This window comes from Protopterus annectens, chromosome 12.part0 (genome assembly GCF_019279795.1).
Source record: "Protopterus annectens isolate FY-2018-M chromosome 12.part0, PAN1.0, whole genome shotgun sequence".
NCBI lineage: Eukaryota > Metazoa > Chordata > Ceratodontiformes > Protopteridae > Protopterus > Protopterus annectens.
In genome coordinates, this window is record NC_056746.1 from 1,541,416,318 (window position 1) to 1,541,437,512 (window position 21,195).

The 21,195-nt window shown below is 38.6% G+C and overlaps 1 protein-coding gene across 3 annotated transcripts in view; it reads right to left on the reverse strand.

The window, feature by feature from the left end:
* Positions 1-21,195, reverse strand: part of LOC122817286 (voltage-dependent T-type calcium channel subunit alpha-1G-like) — a 1,023,270-nt gene that overhangs the window by 619,494 nt on the left and 382,581 nt on the right. For all 3 annotated transcript variants that reach the window (XM_044090511.1, XM_044090510.1, XM_044090512.1), the window contains exon 8: positions 15,720-15,788. In XM_044090511.1, coding sequence (XP_043946446.1) covers positions 15,720-15,788 — 69 coding nt within the window. The remainder of the gene's footprint in view (positions 1-15,719; positions 15,789-21,195) is intronic.

Sequence of the window (21,195 nt, forward strand, 5' to 3'; positions counted from 1 at the left end):
TTTATTACTGGGAATATCAAACATTGATTTTTCTGCTTATGTATTCAGCACTAACCATTTATTTGTGTATAACTGTGATACCACAACTGACAGCTTTTGAAACAGGAAAAGGTACTGGTCGACTGTGTCTGTCTTTACGAAACTGATGGCCTACATGCACATATGCGGTACAGTTTGAAGTTTGGTATGTAAAACCGCAACAAATAACTATTTTATTGTCCATACAAATGAGAAGCAGTTTAAATGTATATTAATTCTATTTCCTTGGCAATTATTTTGAGTAATAACAATAATATTGTGGTAGGTTGAACTACATTAGTAATCATTTTGAGTAATAACAATAATAATGTGGTAGGTAGAACTACATTAGTAATCATTTTGAGTAATAATAATAATAATAATGTGGTAGGTAGAACTACATTAGTAATCATTTTGAGTAATAACAATAATAACGTGGTAGGTAGAACTATATTAGGAATCATTTTGAGTAATAACAATAATAATGTGGTGGGTAGAAGTACATTAATAATCATTTTGAGTAATAACAATAACGTGGTAGGTAGAACTACATTAGTAATCATTTTGAGTAATAATAATGATAATGTGGTAGGTAGAACAACATTAGTAATCATTTTGAGTAATAATAATAATGTGGTAGGTAGAACTACATTAGTAATCATTCTGAGTAATAATAATAATGTGGTAGGTAGAACTACATTAGCAATCAATTTGAGTGATAACAGTAATAACGTGGTAGGTAGAACTACATTAGCTCAAATTTGATTTAGTCTAATTATTAACTACTTGACATTTATTTAAACAATACTTTGCATCTATGTAAAATGGTATAAAAAGTAAAATCTAGTTATCAAACAAAATGATTTGTGAAATGTTACTAAATGGCACTAGAAGCATACGTAGATAAATGTGATAGTGAATGACTGAAATGAGTTTTTTTAAGACAGTGAGAAAAGTCATATCATATTTTATCACTCTGAACAGGTTAAGGTCCCTTGATCCATTTGCTAAGGAGGCCTATGCAGGGCCTTAGAGGTTTTAAGTTTTCACATAATAATAGAAGACAACAAACCTCCCTGGCATGGTGTTCCACAGCATAACACAAGGAAAATACATATCATTTCGTATTTCATTTAATTTGTGACCATTTGAGTGTATGTAGCTTTTGTCTTAACTTATCTCCAGAGTGTCCTGCTGTGCCAGGTTTTCAATGTGTATACTGGATATTAACTTAAAACAACATTAGTGCATGAAGAAGGCTGACCCCAACTATTACATTATATTAATGCATATTATCAATGTGATCAGCCACTTTGATACTTACTGCATCACAAGTTCTGTACTTTAGCAAAACAGTGACAAGTAATCCACTTAATGACTATCACAAGTTTTATACATTACAAGCAAAATAATTAATTGATGAGTACATGTGTGCATACATGCAGAACCAGATTTACACAAACTCAACAAGTCAGATAACAAGTAATTCCTTCCAGACACATTTGCTACTAAGATCTAAAAGAGATACAGTGGTCGTGAGATTACATGGTTAGATCACTGAACTGATGTGTGTAGTTAAAGTAAATCTTCACTGTCTCTCAATACACAGAAAAATAAATTCTTACTGTTTCTCAATAAACAGAAAATTAAATCTTCATTAGTTCTCAATAAACAAATATTTATTACTCTGTCCATTTACAAAACTTTTTACAGCTGTTAACAGGATCATTTCTATCATGGTTTAACACTACAGTGTGTGTGTGCGTGTGTGCGTGTGTGTGTGTGTGTGTGTGTGTGTGTGTGTGTGTGTGTGTGTGTGTGTGTGTGTGTGTGTGTGTGTGTGTGTGTGTGTGTGTGTGTGTGTGTTTGTAAATTCTTTGATGTGTTAGCTTTACATTATCTTAGTTTGTAAGCAATCCTTCTCCTCCTGTATTATGATCTGTTCAGTATGAATTATGCACACTGTACCCTTAAGCCTAAGAAAGTCTGTACTCCTAAAATTAAATCGTATATGGGGTATCTGTACTTATTACTCCCAATGAAACAATTGATTGTAGATAACAGATAAACTCATAGATAAAGTAATAGCTAGTTACCCTTGTGGGTCAGTTTAAGCCAAGTCATTTTCCCCTTGTGAGATTCAAACCTTGCACCTCTTGTGTGTGAGGTAGACACCTTAACCATTACATGAACCTTAATTCCCTATCTGGAGACATTCACCCTAACCCAGACCGTGCATCAAAAAATATCTATTTGCTCAAATTTCTATGCTGTGAAAAAAAATGTCAAAGGTCTAAAAAAAGAGCATATGTTACTGCGCAAAGCATGTGCTGAATGAAATTCCCATCATTCACAGTTATATCAACCCGATCTTGTCAGGATATATGGTTGGAGCCAGCATCCATAGACAATATCATTATTCTGCCTTGCTACACCATACTCAGGAGAGATAGGCTTCAGAAAGATACTGATGGCATAACAAGAATGCCCTCATCTTCTACCCCTCTGATACTCAAGTCTTTTCTTCTTTCCCCGTTACTGGGAAACCACCACTGCAATATCAAATCAACCATGCCAAGTCCCCAGTGCCTGCATACATATACCTTCATGCAAAAAAGAAGAAATACCAGAAGAAGCCTTTTACCAACTGACTTCAAATTACAGGTCTGAGGTTAGCAAAGCCTTCCTCTTTCCATATCTATGCTTTTTTTATAACTCATATCCTTACCCTAACATGACTTCTAAAATGTTAATATTTCCTTCTTCTCTGCATTATGAAAAAAGTTAATGTATGTTAGGGACCACCTATGAAATATATTTCATAAAACCCATCTTCTTAGTCAAGCCAACATTTTGCTGTAGCACCAATAAAGTAAAAAATAAAATGCTTTCTATTAAAAAAGAGTTTGGCCTATAATATTAATGTCAGGCTAGAAGGGACTATCTTACTCTTAGATAGCATGCTGCTAGAGGCACAAACGTACATAATGTCTTGTCTCACACACACTGCACAATTCTGACACTTTTCACACAACGTGTAGTGAACACAACAGCTTCTATCTTTAGAGTAAGCATTGATGACCTGTTCATTTGTGATAACAGGCATAGGAATGGTAGGGGGTATTTTATGGGGAATGACAGGAGGTGATGATGGGGTAACATTTAAGCTGAATTTATCGGTCAGCAGGTTTGCTATTTCTTCTGAGTATAGGTAGTTCCATCTACAGCCAACTCAGTACATTGCTGAGTGTTTCCCTTAAGATTTTGGACATAACTTAAAAATGCTTTGTGGTAATCCTTTGCTTGGGAGGGTATTTTAGTTTCATATTTACCTTTAGAAGACTTGACTACTTCCCTGATTTGCCTGTTGAGACTAATGAGGATGTTTTTCTCTGTTGGGCGCCGTCCCACCTACTTCTAGACAGGAATTTTTTTCCTTTTATTGGATAGTCTATTTATGCCAGGGTCCACCAGGGTAGCTTATTTTTCTGGCTAGACTTGGGATTTGTTCATTCAGGTACTGCTGTTTCTATGCAGTTGTTTAAGTGGTTGTAACAAGGAATTTGTGTATACTTCTGCATGGGTCTCTGCATTTTTAGGGTTGGGGGAGCTTAAAAATTACATATGCTATCACTTAATAGGAGTTAATTTGCCTTGGAAAAATTCTTTAGGGCTCTAGGGTTTGATGGGGTTACTACAGTTACATTTATTTCTAAGGAAACTGATTTAGGATCCGATTTTACCAATGAGAACATTACGCTGGGGGGCATAGCTTCCCATGTTTCTGAGCACTACATCAAGGATATTTGAGCCCAAAAAGGGAGTGCAGACCAGCTGTTCCAGAGCATTTATATCGATAAAGTCCAGGAATCTCTTAACCTGCATGATAGTGGTCATATATGTTTCCCAATTTATGGAGGGGTAGTTAAAGTCCCCCATGAGTAGAGTGTTGGGTTAAATGATAAGTGATTCTAGTAACTTCAGGTATGCATAGTGGATTTTATGGTTCATGTTTGGGGACCTATAGCTACTGATGATATAGTGGGGGATTCTGCCTATGGTCAGCTGGATATGGAGTGGCTCAAGCAAGTCATCCTGCTTGACCAATCTGGAGGTGTGATCGCTTTTTATGTAAATGGAAACACCTCTTCCATTCATTTTTTTCCTTTTCAGAGGGTAGTCAGAATGTATGAGAGGCATTGCAGCCTTGCATCTTTTGGGTGCAATCTTGAACCATGTCTCTGTAACTGTACAGATGTTAGCATTCTTCATGGCAAGGAGAGTGTCCAGGGAGTGCAACTTCTTGTTAAGTTTCCTAGAACTAACAGTAGTAGCTTCAGCTTGGCATTAGAAGAATTAGTTGTCTGTTGGTTTGGCACTGCCTAAAAAAGGCACTATGAGGTTGGCTAATGCCTTGGCCAGTATTCGCTAGCCTAGAGGCGACAGGTGCAAACCATCTCTGGGAAAGCAGCGTGGTCTGTCGATCATGTTGCCTCAGGCTGGCAGACACATGGACCTTGTAATGACACCAGTAGCTAAGCCAATTATTCAAGTCAATCATTTCTGTTTGTATTGTGCTATCATTCTTAGTGAGGGTAGAATGCTGCTGAATGCGAGGCTCATACCAGGCTCAGGAAGGTCCATCATGTCTCTCTTCATATAGTCCAGGGAGTTACATCTCAGGTCATTTACACCCACATGGACTTGAGTCATACTGGTACTTGTGGTTGGGTGACCTGAGTGCCTGCATGACTGGTGAATCCTGGCCCCTGACATGCAACTGACTGTAACCATCTCTTTATCTAGCCTGGTGATGGGGGTGTCCATGTGTCTCATGATGGAATCTCCATTGACTAAGATGTTTAAATGTGTGGTGTTTTGCTGTGGCAGCTTGCTTGTGGAGACACTGTGATGTGTATTTTTGTATTTTTATGTGTAGTGGTCAGTAATGACTTTGTTTTGTTTGTATGTGGTTTCAGAGGACAGCATATGGGAGGCCTCTGAGGTTCTGGTAAGTTACTTGTGAGTACCTCTGCATATGAAGGTTTATGGATTAACACCTTATTTAATGAGGGAAGTGATGTGCGTCTGCTGACAAACTTTCATTTGATCTCTCAGTATGTGACAGCTGTGTTTCAATTTTCATAATGTAATTACACCTCTCACATACTGTGTGTTTGGTTGTTTCAGGATTAAATGGTTGTCAGCATACATGAGACAATTTCTACATTGCCTCAGGATGCCCATGTCCTCCAGGCTGGCCACAGAAATAGCAGGAAAGTGCCTATCCATTGTTTCAGTTATATTTTATTATGGGTTTAACCAGGATGAAGAGTGGGGAGATTTAACTGGACTGGGATATCATCATATAGATGAATAATGAGTGCTATACTAAGTGCGCACTGCAGCTATCCAATAAAGCGGTACTGCTCTGTGTGCAACTCAGATGCTCCTAGAGCAGCAGGCTGGCTGAGGAAGGTTGCAGAGATAGTTATTCTAAGGGAGATATTAACTTGATTACATTTATGTCTGTACAGGGATCTGCTAACCACAGCTGCACAGAGAGTAGCCTAGTGCTAAAACAGGGCTTATATGGAATCAGAAAAACATGATTTACAACAGCAAGACCTATAGATCAATCAGGAAAACACACAATAAATTTTCAGCCAGCAGCCATCTTAATTTAAAAATGTTGGTTTTAGAGCTTAAGTGCGTGGAAACCACACAATCTAGATATTACTGTAGTGTAAAAATAGCAGGTATTTATGCAAGACTTACAACTTTTTGTAAAATGGTTTTAATGTTTCTGAGAAAAAAGCAGATTTATTTAATTCTTTGTTGTATAAATTGTCGTTTTGTTATTAATTTATTCATGTTCCAGTATAACAGGATGGGTTTATCTTAAACTAAATGTTGAGGAAGCATTTGACATTACAAATGCAGCCACTTTTGTATTGTTTAAAGGGGCAGAACTTTACTTTGAAAATGACACAACTCTGATATAGTGCTGTGATTTGTTTCTCTTAACTCATTACAGCCGAATGTGACTACAGGCGTTTCAGCAGTTACCTCCTACTGCACCTCTAGGTTTCAAATATTGCTTGTTTGTATTAATATTAATAATCTCAAAACCATGCTACAATAATGGTATCAGAATGTTTTATCATGAAGCATACATGATGCCAAACACAATTGTATGGATATTTGACCTCTGTCAATGAGTGCTTGTTAGAACTGTAAGGTGATAACTTCATTTTTTAAAGGCTCAGGCCACACTCACAGGGAGTTAAAGGTACACACTCAAAATGGCTGTACTGGAAGGAATGAGTTAAATTTACTTTTACTTCATAAAGAATTTATGCTGTTTATCCAGTCTGTATCATTATTTCGAATGTGCAGATACTCGAATCCCTAAAGGCTGGCACCATGATATCGAACCGCAAGTTAACCAAAAGTTAAAAAACGTGAAATTTACAATATCGCATTTCCATAGTTGGCCACATCATGTTTACTAAGGTAAAATGTCGGTAGGAGATTCCCTTATCCTGTATAGGAAGCCAACGTACATGTGCAACAGATACTGACCTTTAGAAGTAGGGTTAAGTGAAGTGCATATATAGTAATGCATATAACGTACATGTGCAACAGATACTGACCTTAGAGTTAGAAGTAGGGTTAAGGTAAGTGCATATATAGTAATATATTTGTGTAGCCTAATAGAAACCTGCTTAAGTTGTATGTGTTTGCAGGTTTTACAATAAATTAAGACAGCAACATGTAAGTTGTGTGTGTTCGACTATGTGTCATTGTCAGAAATGGTTAACGCTCCTGCTGTGCCTCCTGGTAGTCTAGGTATGTGCTATAGGACTGTAACATTGCAGAAGAATAGGGAAATGCTGCATTTAGAGGGGTATCTCTATACATTAGAGAAAACTAGCAAAGATAGGAAATACTGGTGCTGCAAGTCTAAGCAGGCATGTAAGTGCAAGGGTCGGACAATCGCCATGAAGCAGGTAAATGGGGAATTGTTGTTAAAGTCAGTATGTCATGCCCATCCACCAGATGCTGCTGAAGTAGAGTGTTATATTGCTTGTCACCAATTCAAAGAGACAGCCTGGTTAAATAGGGCTACAGCAGCGTTAGTAGTGGATGACATTATTGCTAGCACTTCAGTAGAGAGTACCTTAAGCTTGCCTTCTAGGCATTCCATGTTGCAACAAGTAAATTGCGTGCGACGTAGGAAGATGCTTACCTATAAAGTGGCATCAACCCCTTTAAATGAAGTGAATACTACTGAGTGTGTATTGAAGGAAGGTTGCTTTATACAGAAGCATAAGGTAGACCTTAATGCCAATATTCATGTGTTAGTGTTCAGTACGAAGGAGAATTTGCAGGATTTATGCACATGTAAGTTATGGTTAATGGATGGAATCTTTCTCACAAAGGGTCAGCTGTGTTGGCAACTGTATAGTGTGCATGGGTTGATTTCAGTTGGAGAAAGTACTAAATGTGTACCGTTGGTGTATTGCTTAATGTCAAAAAAATCGTACAAGTCATACAACTATTTATGGGAGTGTGAGTATGAGCTGATGTCATCTCTTGATCTACTGGCTAGAGTAGAATTTATTTTATGTGACTTTGAAATGGCAGCTATGAAAAGCGTTAGACATAATTTTCATCAGGTAACATCTAAAGAGTGTCTGTTTCATTTCTCACAGGCTGTTTGGTGAAAGGTGCAGTCTCTAGGATTGGCTACTTTGTATAGTAAGTGTGTACATTTTCAGGTGTGTGTGAAAAAGCTAATAGCTCTTTCTTTCCTTCAGGAGGATGAGGTTGTTCCTACATTTAATGCTTTGTGTGAGACATTTCCTGTTGAGGGGAAGCAGTTGCTATCTTATTTTGTAGAGGTGTATGTTCTGGGATGTGTGCATAAACAAAGCACTAGGTCTGCACGGTTTACTATTAAATAGCCGAACGCACTTCATTCGAATGGCCACCCCACCGACGTGATTGCGCGAACCGAAACTGCGAATGTTGTTCGCTAGCGAACCGAAACTACGAATACTGTTCGCTATCGAAACCCATTCAGCTTTCAACATTACCGGCCGCGCAACACCTCCACACCCATGCTACCATGGGTTGAACAGGGGCGAGGTTTTGCCGTTCGCACATCTAGGAGTCGGTGTAGTGATGATCGCATTTCCGGGTTCGTTCACGTCGAGTCGCACATGTCAGGGTCGACAATTCAATAGTAAACCGGTCTGCACATGTGTCACTATTTTCTCTGGGGTTTCTGATTGCATTTTGGAATGTTTCCTCTCTAAATGATCTGCCCCTTCCATGTACACAAAACTATGTTGAGGGATGGCATCGCCGTGTTAGATTTCTTTTAGGTAGGCGTATTTCAGACATCCCAGCTGTTCTGAGTCTTCTAGTGTGTGAGCAGAACAGGGTTAATGAGATCAGATTACAACTGCAGTTTGGTTGTCCGTCTTCACCTAAAAAGCGTAGGAGTGTTGAAAAGCAGGCTCATATGCAAGCAGTGCTCAGGAAGAGGAATGAGCACTCTGTGGGTGAATTCCTTTGAGCTCTACTGTTCAAAGTGTAACATGCAGTTGTCAGTTTGAATGTACTACATAAATTAAACTTTTTCAGTACTTGGGCGTTGTTTGTTCACATTCACATACATTTGTGTGTTATGCACATTTAATTTGCACAGAGGATACATGGGTGAAATGTTCACATGGGTGAAGTTTAGATTACTTTGTTTGGGTAGGCAATATGCATCAGGAGGTCAGTTGGGCAACTACGGAAATTCAATATTTTGAATTTTGTGCTTTTTCACGTTCGGTGTACTTACGGTTCAATATTTTGGTGTCAGCCTTTAGGGATTCAAGTATCTTCTTATTTTGGCTTTTTCCCGGTTAGGGGTTGCCATAGGGGATCACCTGTCTGCTCATGATTGGCAGTGGAGTTTTACAGTGTCGAGTTGACAGACCAACCTTCCACAGAAGACACACACATGCACACACACTCACACCTAGGGCCAATTTAGAGTGTCCAATCCACCTACAGCATGTCTTTGGGATGTGGGAGGAAACTAGAGTACCCAGAGGAAGCCCTCACGACCACAGGGAGGACATGCAGACTCTGCACAGAAGGCACCCCAGCCGAGAATCGAACCGGAGAAAGGGATTTGAGTATCTGAACATTCAAAATAATGATATAGACCCTGTTTATCAATATGTTTAAGCTGCTTATGTACAAATAAACTGTTAAAACTCTGAACTTTGTCTAAAGAAGTATTCATGACCATTAATTGCACATAGTGTGTAATGCAAGAATATTCTTCAATGTGGGCCTTTTGCTGTGATTTATGAAGACAACTGTTATTTAATTTTATTTGATTTTCATAGATTAAAAGATATTGGCAGAAGTTTTGAAATGTGTGGATCTGTATCATGGCAAAGGAACTGCATGGGGGCAGACATGAATAATCATCCATCAATGTTTCCATGTCACATCTAACTCCTATATCAATGACACAGCCACCCGCAATGTTCAATAGGCATATGGGTAAAATGGGAGTAGATTGCCAGGACCATATTCTCTGTCACACATGCACATAGACATACCTATAGATGGCACTAAAGTCACCAATCAACTACTGCATTCCTTTGGAATGTGGGAGGAAACTAAAACATCCAGAGAAAACCCACAATAATAGAGGGAGGACAATCTGACTCCTCGTAGAAAGCACCCCAGTCAAAAGCAAACTATAGAACTTCTCTGAAGTAACAGTGCTACCCACGGTGTCAGGGAGCCACCTTATAGATATACTGCATTTGAAACTGAAAAAGTGGGACACTACAGGAACATCTCCAGACATCATGGTGCATTGAAGTGCAGACTTACCAAGAAGTTATCATTTTCCTAATTTTCCTGTTATTTCCTTCATGGATGTGGTATCTATTCTTGTTATACTTGCAATGAATGATCAACAATACCATAAAATATATCACTAAAACCTGTCATTTATAATAATTCAAAATCAGTATAGCATGTTTTGCTGGAGGACAGCAGTACGCATACTCTGATTATTTCCACCTAATCACCTGATTTCTGTTCTTATGACCTATAACTCAGATGCAAGCTTACAAATGTTCTAAAAAAAAACTTCACTGCTTGATGCCACAGAGTTATAAGAGACACGAAGCAAGAGGGCTAAACTCCTCCCAAGAGTCTGCTTTTTGAACAATGAATTAGTGCTCATATGGTTCACATTAGGGTTTAGTATATCTTTCAAATGAAATGCACATTTAGGAAACCACCATCAGGTGCATTTGTATGATAAATGCTGGTTTAATACATTTAAAAAACAAAAAAATGCCATACATTTTTTTTTCAAAAATGTCAAAATTCCAAAGCAAGGTTTTTGCTTGATTTATCCTATTGTGTTGAAGGGAATATTTCTAAAGGAACTGCCAAGTTTAATTATTCTCACAGTATTTACATTCATTTTTTAGCTTCATTAATTTATTAAAAAATTTATTCCATCTTTCTTGTAATCATATAATCTTTCTTATAGCCATATGAAGAACAGATGAACTACAACCAAGTTATTTACAACAATAGCAATTAGTAAATAAAGAAAAAAATGCAAACAAAAGGAGCAATTAAAAGGGGGCAGAACCAGCACAAGGTAAACTCACACAATCTGTTTATTCAGAAAGGTATTAGAATAAAATAAGATTTCCCATTACCCATGGTGCTACTCCCTTCAAACAGTATAATACATTGGTATCTGGAGTCAGTCAAGTTCAGTTAAGGAAGTGTTTTAGTCCCTTCTATTTGAGAACCCCCAAGCTGAACCCTTTGAATATCAGGCTGCATCTTGCGCTTTTGAAAGGCAGAAGTCTTCGCTTTGAACCTGTTCATCTGACACTCTAACCAGAATTGATGCTCTGAGTTAAAACAAAATACTTGCTCTTTTGCTTTAGGCTTCAGAGATATAAGCATCAAACTAGTAATGCCCCCAGTGCAGTTATAGGGCTGCGTAGTCTTTGATCACTAATGTAATTTGCCACAGCATCAGAATGTACCATAGCATTTAGTTTCATCAGTTTAGAGCAATTATAATGTCATGTTTTCAACTCCAGAGATTAGTTTACTGACTACAGCTCAGAGATGAAACAATTTATTATTGTGTCATAATCCTAGATCAGGATGTTGCGTAAAACTTTGATCCTGTCACAGGGTTATAGACAAAATAATGACAGAACTGGAAAGTTCAGTGTTCTTTTGGTAGCCCATTTTTCTTAATTAGCTAATTAGTTATATACTATTAAACATTTTAAATGAAATATCTGTTTAATGTGTAAAAATGCTGAAGTTATTAATCAGAAAAACAGTGAAACTCATCTTGGATGCATACACAGATATATCTACATATGCCTGTGTTTTTATACACACACACACACACACACACACACACACACACACACACACACACACACACACACACACACACACACACAGATCTTTGTTTCACAATGTTTCTTTTTCTTCAGTTTTCTATCAGTAAAAGTGTTGTGCTATCAACCTCAGAAGTCAAAATAATTAAAATGATTTGTTACTTAATAGTATCATACACAAAAATATGACCTCTTTGAATAGTAATATAACATGTCAAAGAGAAAGTACAGCATATCATGTGATAATGGCTTTTAAATGTTTCAAAGTTTTAAACTAGGTGAACCAAGTTTTCTAAGTTTTTACAGAAAATGACCACAGGAAACAGATGAGCATGACTTTAATACACAGCATAGGAAAATACAAAGCCTTCAACTTGAACTGGGCCCACTACCTTCATTTCAGGTCCTGACTTTAGGTAGTTGAGTACCTTAATCCATTAAATCTTGCAGAAATACAATTTTCCAGGATACTTTCCTTTTTTTATGCTTACTATTTTTTCTGGGCTACAACTTCCATCAATTTAAAAAAAGGCACAACAAGCAGACATATACTAATGACATTAATAATGTGTTTTATAAATAAAACTTAATTAACCACCACCCCTTAGAGCAGCTGTGATAGAATTCATTACCAAAGTAGAACAGAGATTTGCCAAATTATCACAAAAACTCTTTTTGCCAGAGAATCTACTGCCATAGGGTAGGATGATATTTTTTCTCCACATTACTATTATAATTCTGTTACCATAGTAACATTCCAGAACATTTTTCAGTGGAGAGATACATCACTAACAAGGTCATTCTCATAGGTAAGCACAATCCAAAATGAAGATACCAAATGAAATACATCGCTCTAAATGTATGATTGTTTTTATTCTGACTGGAAAAGGGTTTTGGAAAAAGTCTGGTAATATATCTTAGTAGGTAAATTGCAACATTTTGTAAGCTGTGTTTACGTCTCAGATAGAACAGGTATAGTACATGGACTTTACCAATTTCTAAAGCTACAAAGAGTTCACCAGTAATCTAATCATTAAGAACTGCAATCATTTTAGAAACAGATATCACATCATCTATTACAGCTGCTTAAATGTTTTGGCTGCTCCAACACAGTGAAATCACAAAAAATGCACCTACACACAGATTATATTTTAAATCTACTCAAAGCTCAGCAGATACCTATTTTCATCTCAGCAGCAAAGAAACAGAATGTACGCATAACTTTTAATCTGCCAAATAAAGCCTAGAAATTTGTGTTGATCTAGGAAAGTGTCAAAGCTAAAGTAAGACTTTATGAATGTACAGAAAGGTATATTTAAAAATAAAAAGGTCTGACAGTCTGATGAGGTCTCCGTAAGTGGAATGAAGGTGCTTACTTTAATTATTATAATAAAGCTGAAATGGTTTTGTCATTTTTCATCTTTTTTGTAGGTTAGTGTTTTGGCTATTTATAGATTATGCAACATTTCTGAGGGCATATAAGTTCAGGATTCTCTGGGCTAGCTGGGATTCAGAAAGAATCCCTTAACTTACATTAACTGCTGCTGCCATTGCTGCAAGGTAGACTTTATTTGGTTTAGAAAAATATGATTTAAGGACATGTTAAGTCACAATGAGGAATACCTCATTATCAGCTAATCTGCATGTCTCTGCATCCTGTGCAATTACTGCCAGTGCTTAGCAGGACTTATTGGTAGGAATTACCGCTGACAATCCATGCATCATGTTAACACAGTAACTCCACTCACATCCAGGCATTCATTCATGCACACATGCAGATACCCACATATATGCACACAGACATTCAACCAACATGCCACCCCCCCACTCAAACATACTGTCAGACACATTCACACAGACACACAGACACACACACACATAGACACACACAAACACACACACACACACACACACACACACACACACACACACACACACACACACACACACACACACACACACACACACACACACACACACACACACTCATGCACATAGTCATTTAAGACCAGTCATACCCCAGAAGACAAATGCACACACATACACACACTCTTACTCCCATATCACTGCATCTCCACCAGTTTTCCCCAAACTTTCCTACAACAACAAGCTATTGCCTGTAATGGGAGAAATTAACACTGCCGGCAATGCTAATTTGTGTAGTGATTCTCTGCATCTCTGAGCTGCACAAATCCCTTTCTACAGGGATTCCTGGGGGACAGCATGTGGCTATTTACCCTAGCCAGTCTCCCAGCATACCTCATTAGCATTTAGCATAGTTGTGGAGACAGCTCACTCTGCTAATTCTACGCAGCATGTAAAATCACTTTGATGGGCCTGTCTATGAATTGGAAAGTGTTACCAGACATAACTCGCTATTTGTCTTAGGGCTTTCCACTGGAGGTAACCCTTTTTGAATCTGATGGTATGTCTTTGTCATCTCTGATCTGCTTAAATGGGTTTCAGACATGTCAGAGGTTTACCTTTGCTAAAGTATTTTGTTTGTTGCCTTAACAGTATTGCATCTTCTTCACAGAATTCAGCAAAGTCCCCCCCCCCACACTAAGACATTTGACTATATGAGCCTGGAAAAATAACTATGACTCGTGAACTCATTTTTATTAAAGAAATAGGCACCTGATGGGGCTGGTAGGTGGCGGGAGGGAATAACAAGGCTTTGCCTGCTTGCCAATGCTCAAGGGTTTGGGAACAGGGATAACTTGCAAGTGTAAGAGTGCCACAGCTGAGTCCTATAAAAACTGCAGTATATGAACAGTAGCCATTTCAGCCATGGGGGCCCATCTGGGAATGGTGCTTCTTTAAAGTGTGAGTGGTATGCCTTATAGATCACACTGCTATAGGCAGACCTACAGTGGTGATGCAAGCATTTATTTCTTTATTTCAGAAGTTGAAACTCTAAGATGCAAATCCTACCTCTGCAAGTAGCTGAGATCTGCACCTTTAAAACTTGCCTTGTCAGTCTAAGCCTGGAGACTGTCTAATCCCAGCCAGAGAAGGGTCAAGCTGGTTAATGTTGCACTGAAGGAAGAGGTATCATGGACATGTGTTGAGACACTGTGTTATGAAGCAGGACAGCAATGTTAACCTAAGAACTGACCCCTCGGTGATCAAGTTTACTAATAGAACTCAGACTGTCTAGGCTCTATTCAGAGCTAGTCAAGTTATTGGTAGTATTTTTAACATACCAATGTAAACCCTGCCACTATTTTCAGTTAACAAACACTGCTTATACAATAAATAAAGAGACAGAAGAAATTCAACATCAGTTACTAGTAACAATCCAGTAGGATGCTAGCTAAAACAAAGGCATGGGCAGCCAGATTTTACTGGCCAGGTACTAAAAAACAGAACACTTCTGTGCTTTTTAATCAGAATGTTAGAAACCTTCACCCCATCCTGGATATACAATTCCTTTGATCCCAATGTCTATCACTGAGCATATTATAAAAGGAAATGTAGGACCATTTGTACAAAGCAACACTGGACATCTGTACAGCCTAGCCAAAAGAGACTATGCAACACATTTCTTAAAGCAGTGTCATTATACAAAGATAATGCTGAGTCTATTGCCAGGGATATGGTACTGTTCTTTTTCAGGTTGGCCATTGATAAGACAATATTAACAGACCAAGTCACTCCATTTATGTCATGTGTATTGCATCAGTTACATCACAGCCATTTATGTCATGTATTGCATCAGTTATATCACCATTTATGACTAAGGTCTCCCACAGAAACTTGGGTGATTTGGTTTAGAATTGTACACATCATTAAATAATTACTGATTTTGGTCTCCAGGTTCTTAACAATAATTTTTTCAATGTTCACAAAAAAAAAAAAAAAACAATGAAGTCCATTACTTTTAATTGAAAAGAGTGTATTTCACTGCTGGTGTCATTTGATGCATAAAATGAAGGTATCTCCTTTTTATTTACCCAGTTGCACAGCATATGTTAATTTATAGCATAGCCTCATGTGAGGGCCTAGAGTATTTAGCAGTCCAAAAAAAAAAAAAAAAAACAGTTCAAGAACAAGTGATGAAACAAATCATGTCTTTGCTTGCTGAGAGGATAATGGAAAAATATCAGCTGAGCTTTAATGGCAGTTAAAATCAAAAAGTAAATTCACAAACACAACATGTGACTAGTCACCATGGAAACATCTAGAGGTTAAATTTTGGTGAATTCATGCTAAATATCTACGTACCACAGACGAGTCGACAGGCAGCTGAATACAGCTTAACTGCCCACTCACATCTTCTCGCTTTGAAACTTCCTGAAGCAAAAATGGGCATTATATTATGTTTACATGCCACAGAATAACAGCTGGAATAAGTTGTCACAGTATTCCATAGAACAAGCATATCTTTTAACTAACTCATTCAGACTTAGGATGTGAAAGGCATATCATAACAAGCAAAATAAAGCATTTGGATTATAGTATTTCATATGAAAGAGAAAGATATTGCTTTCTGAAATAATAGTACACTTGTCAAAGTACAGCTGAAGCATACCAGTAGGAGAAGCCAAAAAAACTGAAAGCACTGCTGATGTGAAGTACTGTTTTCTTAAATCAAAGTGTGAAAGGCTTAAAACAGGGTAATACAATCAGCATTCTTAGACTTCTTCACACTGCGAATATTCCAAACTGAAGAGAGAAGCAAGTTATGTTCTAAAACCAATATTCATTACCTCTGAACAGGAAAGATTCAGTATCAGCATTCAGAACATACATGGACTCTATATACTTCAGGCATAGCCCAAGGAGTTCATCATTTAGAGCAAAATATACAACCACTTGAATATCACACATCGCCAGTTCATTGACGTCAGCAAAACATAGTAGTTTGTTAGAAGCTTTATACAGATGTTATGATCATGATGTTTCCATAGGACACAAAATATGACACTGTGCTCATTAAGAGTTTGAAGGGATAAGAAATTGTGAAAACAGAGTTGGTCAGTGTAAGGAAATATGATTGCATGGAATTATTGCAGTTAAAAAAGACAATAGCCTTCTTCTTATCAGTAGGTTTTCAAGACGATTAGGCTCTGTGTCATGATATTGAAGGTTTATGAGGCAAGTCCTTCAGCTGGCTCAGTAATAGGACATTACTGCAGGGTTATAACTATGTCTTGGTTTGAGCCAGACATTATAATAAAATGCTAGATGCTCATTTTTCATACCAATGGACATTTACAACACTTTATTAAGTAATAAATATGTACAGTTTTATGCACAGGGCACTTTAAAGGATTAATAAAATACAGAAACAAAAGTTGGCATCACAAATCAGGGAAGAGAAGATTATCATAATAAGTGAGGCTGAGGGTATCTGACTGTACAGGCAGACAAGGCAGGGGGAGTATTGTTGCAAGGTATGGATGCAGATCCAGCAGACCTTCCTGTGGGACATGGCAGTAAAGTTTACCATCTTACTGTTAATCTGCTAGAGTACTGCTGAGGGCCAGTAGAGGGAGACATTTCAGTGCAGTACAAATAACAGTTGCTGAGATTCCCATTGGGAGACAGGATAACAACTTTCCCTTGGTTTCCAGGAAACCAACCTGTAGTGACATGAACATCTGCCTTCTTCTAGTTCAGTTACCATACATTTATTGCACAATGGCAGTTAGTGACCTCTGGATTCTAGCAGGGGCCATTTGTGTTATCATTAATCACTCAGGTCACTGGACCACAATTACCAATATGACTCAGTCATAGAGAATGTGGGACTAAATGACATGAGACGTACCTCCCTAGACTATATGAAGAGAGACATCATAGAGCTTTCGGAATATGTATCTCAGGCTGGTATGAGCCTAGTATTGAGCAGCATTTTACCTTCTTCAAGGATGATGCCACAATACGAACAAAAGATGATTGACTTTAATAATTGGCTTAGTTTCTGGTGTCATTCTAAGGGGGTGCAATATTTGTCAGCATGGAAGGAGATGGTCAACAGACCATGCTGCTTTGCCAGGGATGGTCTGCAGCTCTCCCCTCTAGGCTTCCCCCATAGTCCCTGTTTTAGGCAATGCCGAACTGAAAGTACTTCCAACACAGCAAATCAAAACCAAGACAATCTAAAGGTGTTACTGCTCAATACTGGGAGTCTAAACAAAAAACACCACCCCCTTGAAGCTCTCTTTACCCTAGAGAATGTTGATGTCTGTGTGGTCACTGAGACGTGGTTTAAAGCCTCGGAGAGAACACCAACAGTGCAAGGTTATAATGTCTTCCACACATTTAGACCAGCTACTTCACAGGCACGGACTAAAGGTGGAGGTGTCTCTATTTACATCTAAAATAAATATACTTCAAGGTTGGTCAAACAGGACAATGCACTTGAGATGCTCCGTGGTCAAATCACCACAGGTAAAATCCAATACCACTTCCTTGCAAGCTATAGGTCCTCCTCTATGACCCAGGAAACCCATACCATGTATTTAAACTTATTAGAAACATTAATCATCCAACCCAATACGATATTCATGGGTGACTTTAATTACCCAACTATTAACTGGGAATCCTATATATCAAACATACATGCACAGAGATTACTATATTTTGTAAACGCAAACTTCCTGGACCAGATAGTCAATACACCAACCAGGGGTGCAACCATACTGGATCTGGTCCTCACTAATATGGGAGAGTGCTGCACACCCCCTACTGCAATGCCTTCGCTGGTAAGGTCAGACCACAAAATGGTCGCTTTTGAAGTAAAAATAAAACCTGGACCCCAGCTCAACCGGGAATATTCAGGAACTATTCTAAGGCTAACTTCCTGCTATTAAGTGAGAATCTGGCAAAATTTCAAGACCCTATAAACCCTGAAAACACTTCTGCCTAATGCAGAACTGTTCACAGAAACCCTGTACAAGCATGTTAATAGCTGCATAAAGGCAGCTGTACCCACTAGAAAGAAGTACAGAACTAACTCAAAAAACAAGCCACCCTGGTGGAATCACAAAATCAATCTGCTGTATAACAGGAGGATGAAAATCATGGCAAAAATTAGAAGGTGCAACACCCAGAAGGATAAAAGCACTCTCATCAAACTAAACAAACAATTCAGAGGACAAATAAAGTCTACCAAAGCCAAATTTGAGGTAAGTTTAGCCTCCCAGGCTAAAGACAACCATAAAGCATTCTTTAGCTATGTCCGCAACCTCAAAGGCAATACAGAATTGTGTGCAGAGCTCATTGTAAATGGTGCCACCTATACTGAGCCAGAAGATATAGCAAACCTCCTGGCTGATAAATTCAGCTCCAACTTTACTCCTCTATCCCCCTCAACCTTCCCTCAAGAAATATCATCAAATATAACTCCCTCTACTATCACTAGGGAATAGGTCCTTAATACTCTCTCTAAGACCAAGAACACTTCATCAACTGGCCCAGACAATATCCCAGGATGCATTCTAAATAGCATGAAACAGGACTTATCAGGGCTTCTGGAATTGCTATTTAACTATAGCCTCCAAACAGGCTTCATACCTCATAAATGGAGAAAGCCAGCAGTCATCCCTCTGTACAAAGGTGGGCCATCTACAGACCCTGGAAACTACAGATCCATAAGTCTCACTAGTCGTATATGTAAAGTTGTGGAAAGAATTATCATGGAGATGATCAATAGAGATATAATAAACCTCCAGACACTGGACCCAACCCAGTTTGGTTTCATCAAGGGCAGATCATGCCTACTCAACCTGGTGGACTTCTTTAAGAAGGTCGCCAAACCAATGGATGAGAGCAAAATCGTTCACACTGCCTACCTTGACCTGGGCAAGCATTTGACACAATACCCCACTCAGGCATTGTTGACAAACACAAGAGGTTAGGTACAAATCTGTATGTCACCCAGTGGATAGCTAACTGGCTCACTGACAGGACCCAGGAAGTTAGAATTGGGGAGACCAGCTCTACAAAGAGGCCAGTCACAAGTGGAGTCCCTCAAGGATCAGTCCTTGGACCGCTCCTTTTTGGCATTTACTTCTTAGAAGTCAAGGCCAATATCAGTGGTCTCTGGCTGACTAAATTTGCAGATGATTGCAAATTAGGAGCTGTCATTGAATCTCACACTGATACAAATGTTCTTCAGGAGGGACTCACACAGACAAATAACTGGTGTCAGAGCCATGGACTAAAACTAAATGCCAAGAAATGCATAATAGTATCTTTTGGGAAATCATCCATCCCTGGTAACTATCATATTGACAACACACCCCTTAGAGTTAACCCAGTAGTCAGGAACTTAGGGACACACATAGATAGCAATCTAGCCTTTGATCATCATGTGTCTACGGTGGTGAGGAAATCATTATATGTTGCAGAACTTATAAACAAAAGTATGGCATCTATGTCCATGGATGTCATTGTTCCACTGTATTCGGCATTCATCAGACCTATCCTTGAGTACAATGCACCCTTTGGTATGCACCTAACCAGGCATATATAACAACTGGAATGTCCACAGAGGTTACTCGCTAAAAGAATACAGGACGTAAGTAATATGTCCTGTGCAGACCACCTCAAGGCCCTATCCCTATATTCTGTCTCCTACAGTCTTTTGAGGGAAGATCTATGCCTGGCATACAGGTCATTGTCAGACCCCACAAAACAAACAGTACCAAAATTACCTGTTCTAAAGACTTAAACCTTGCATGTGATATAAATAGGACCTGCTGGAGAGATACGTATGTATCCCAGAGACTACCCCGTCTACGGAACCAGCTCCCCATCCATGTGAAGCAGAGTTCCTCCCTAACCCAATTCAAGTGTAACTTGGACAACTGGATGGGAAACTGGAAATTCATCCCTCGTTTGGCACCTATGTCTCTAATGCAAACAGGTAACTTGTAAATGCTTCATCTCCCTGGCTGATACTTACACTCATCAAGGGTATCAGAATTTGTCAGAGATTTGGGATACATGGCTAGGCTTAAAAAGGCCCTTGTGGTTGTTAGCCTAATAAACACCTATGAATCTATTAAAGTGCAGGTCAGCACTTCACTTCTCAAGGGAAGGAGCTCTGTTGTGGGCTACTCATGCAACCATCTGATAAACCCTAGTACCAGAGGTCATTCCTTAACCCATTCATCTGGAAACACAGGCAGAAATGCAAGCTCTATGTCAGTGAGCAGGTCTTGGTTTCTCATCAATAAAACAGACATGGCAGTCTGATGGCATGATAGATGGATTTCTGCTTGAAACTTTACAAACCCAAGTATAGAAGCTATCTGTGAAACTAAGGTTTAATTACCCTTATGATTCATCATCTGTCCTGGGGGAGCTAGTTATGAATAAACATCATGGGACAGACTGCGGGAGGTTCATGTGCATATAATATACCAAAACTAGAAGGCACAGAAGCAGACAGATTGTATTAATGCCAATTTTTCTGTATATACATGGGATTCATGAAAGGTCATCATTTCAGCATAAGTCAACTTTTGGTTTGATTTATTTTCTGCATAGCCTGCTTCCTCAACTACTTTCACTTTGCTTCTCAGCTTTTTCCATCAGCTAATACCCTCTGATGGCTGTGGCAAAGTCCTGATCTGATGTTGGGGGCATGAGAAGCATAGTTTGAGGTGCCTTATATGGCATGAAGCATCAACCTCCCCAAAAGGAAGCATAAAGAAAAAGTGTTGTACAAAACAATGAGCCACAGGTA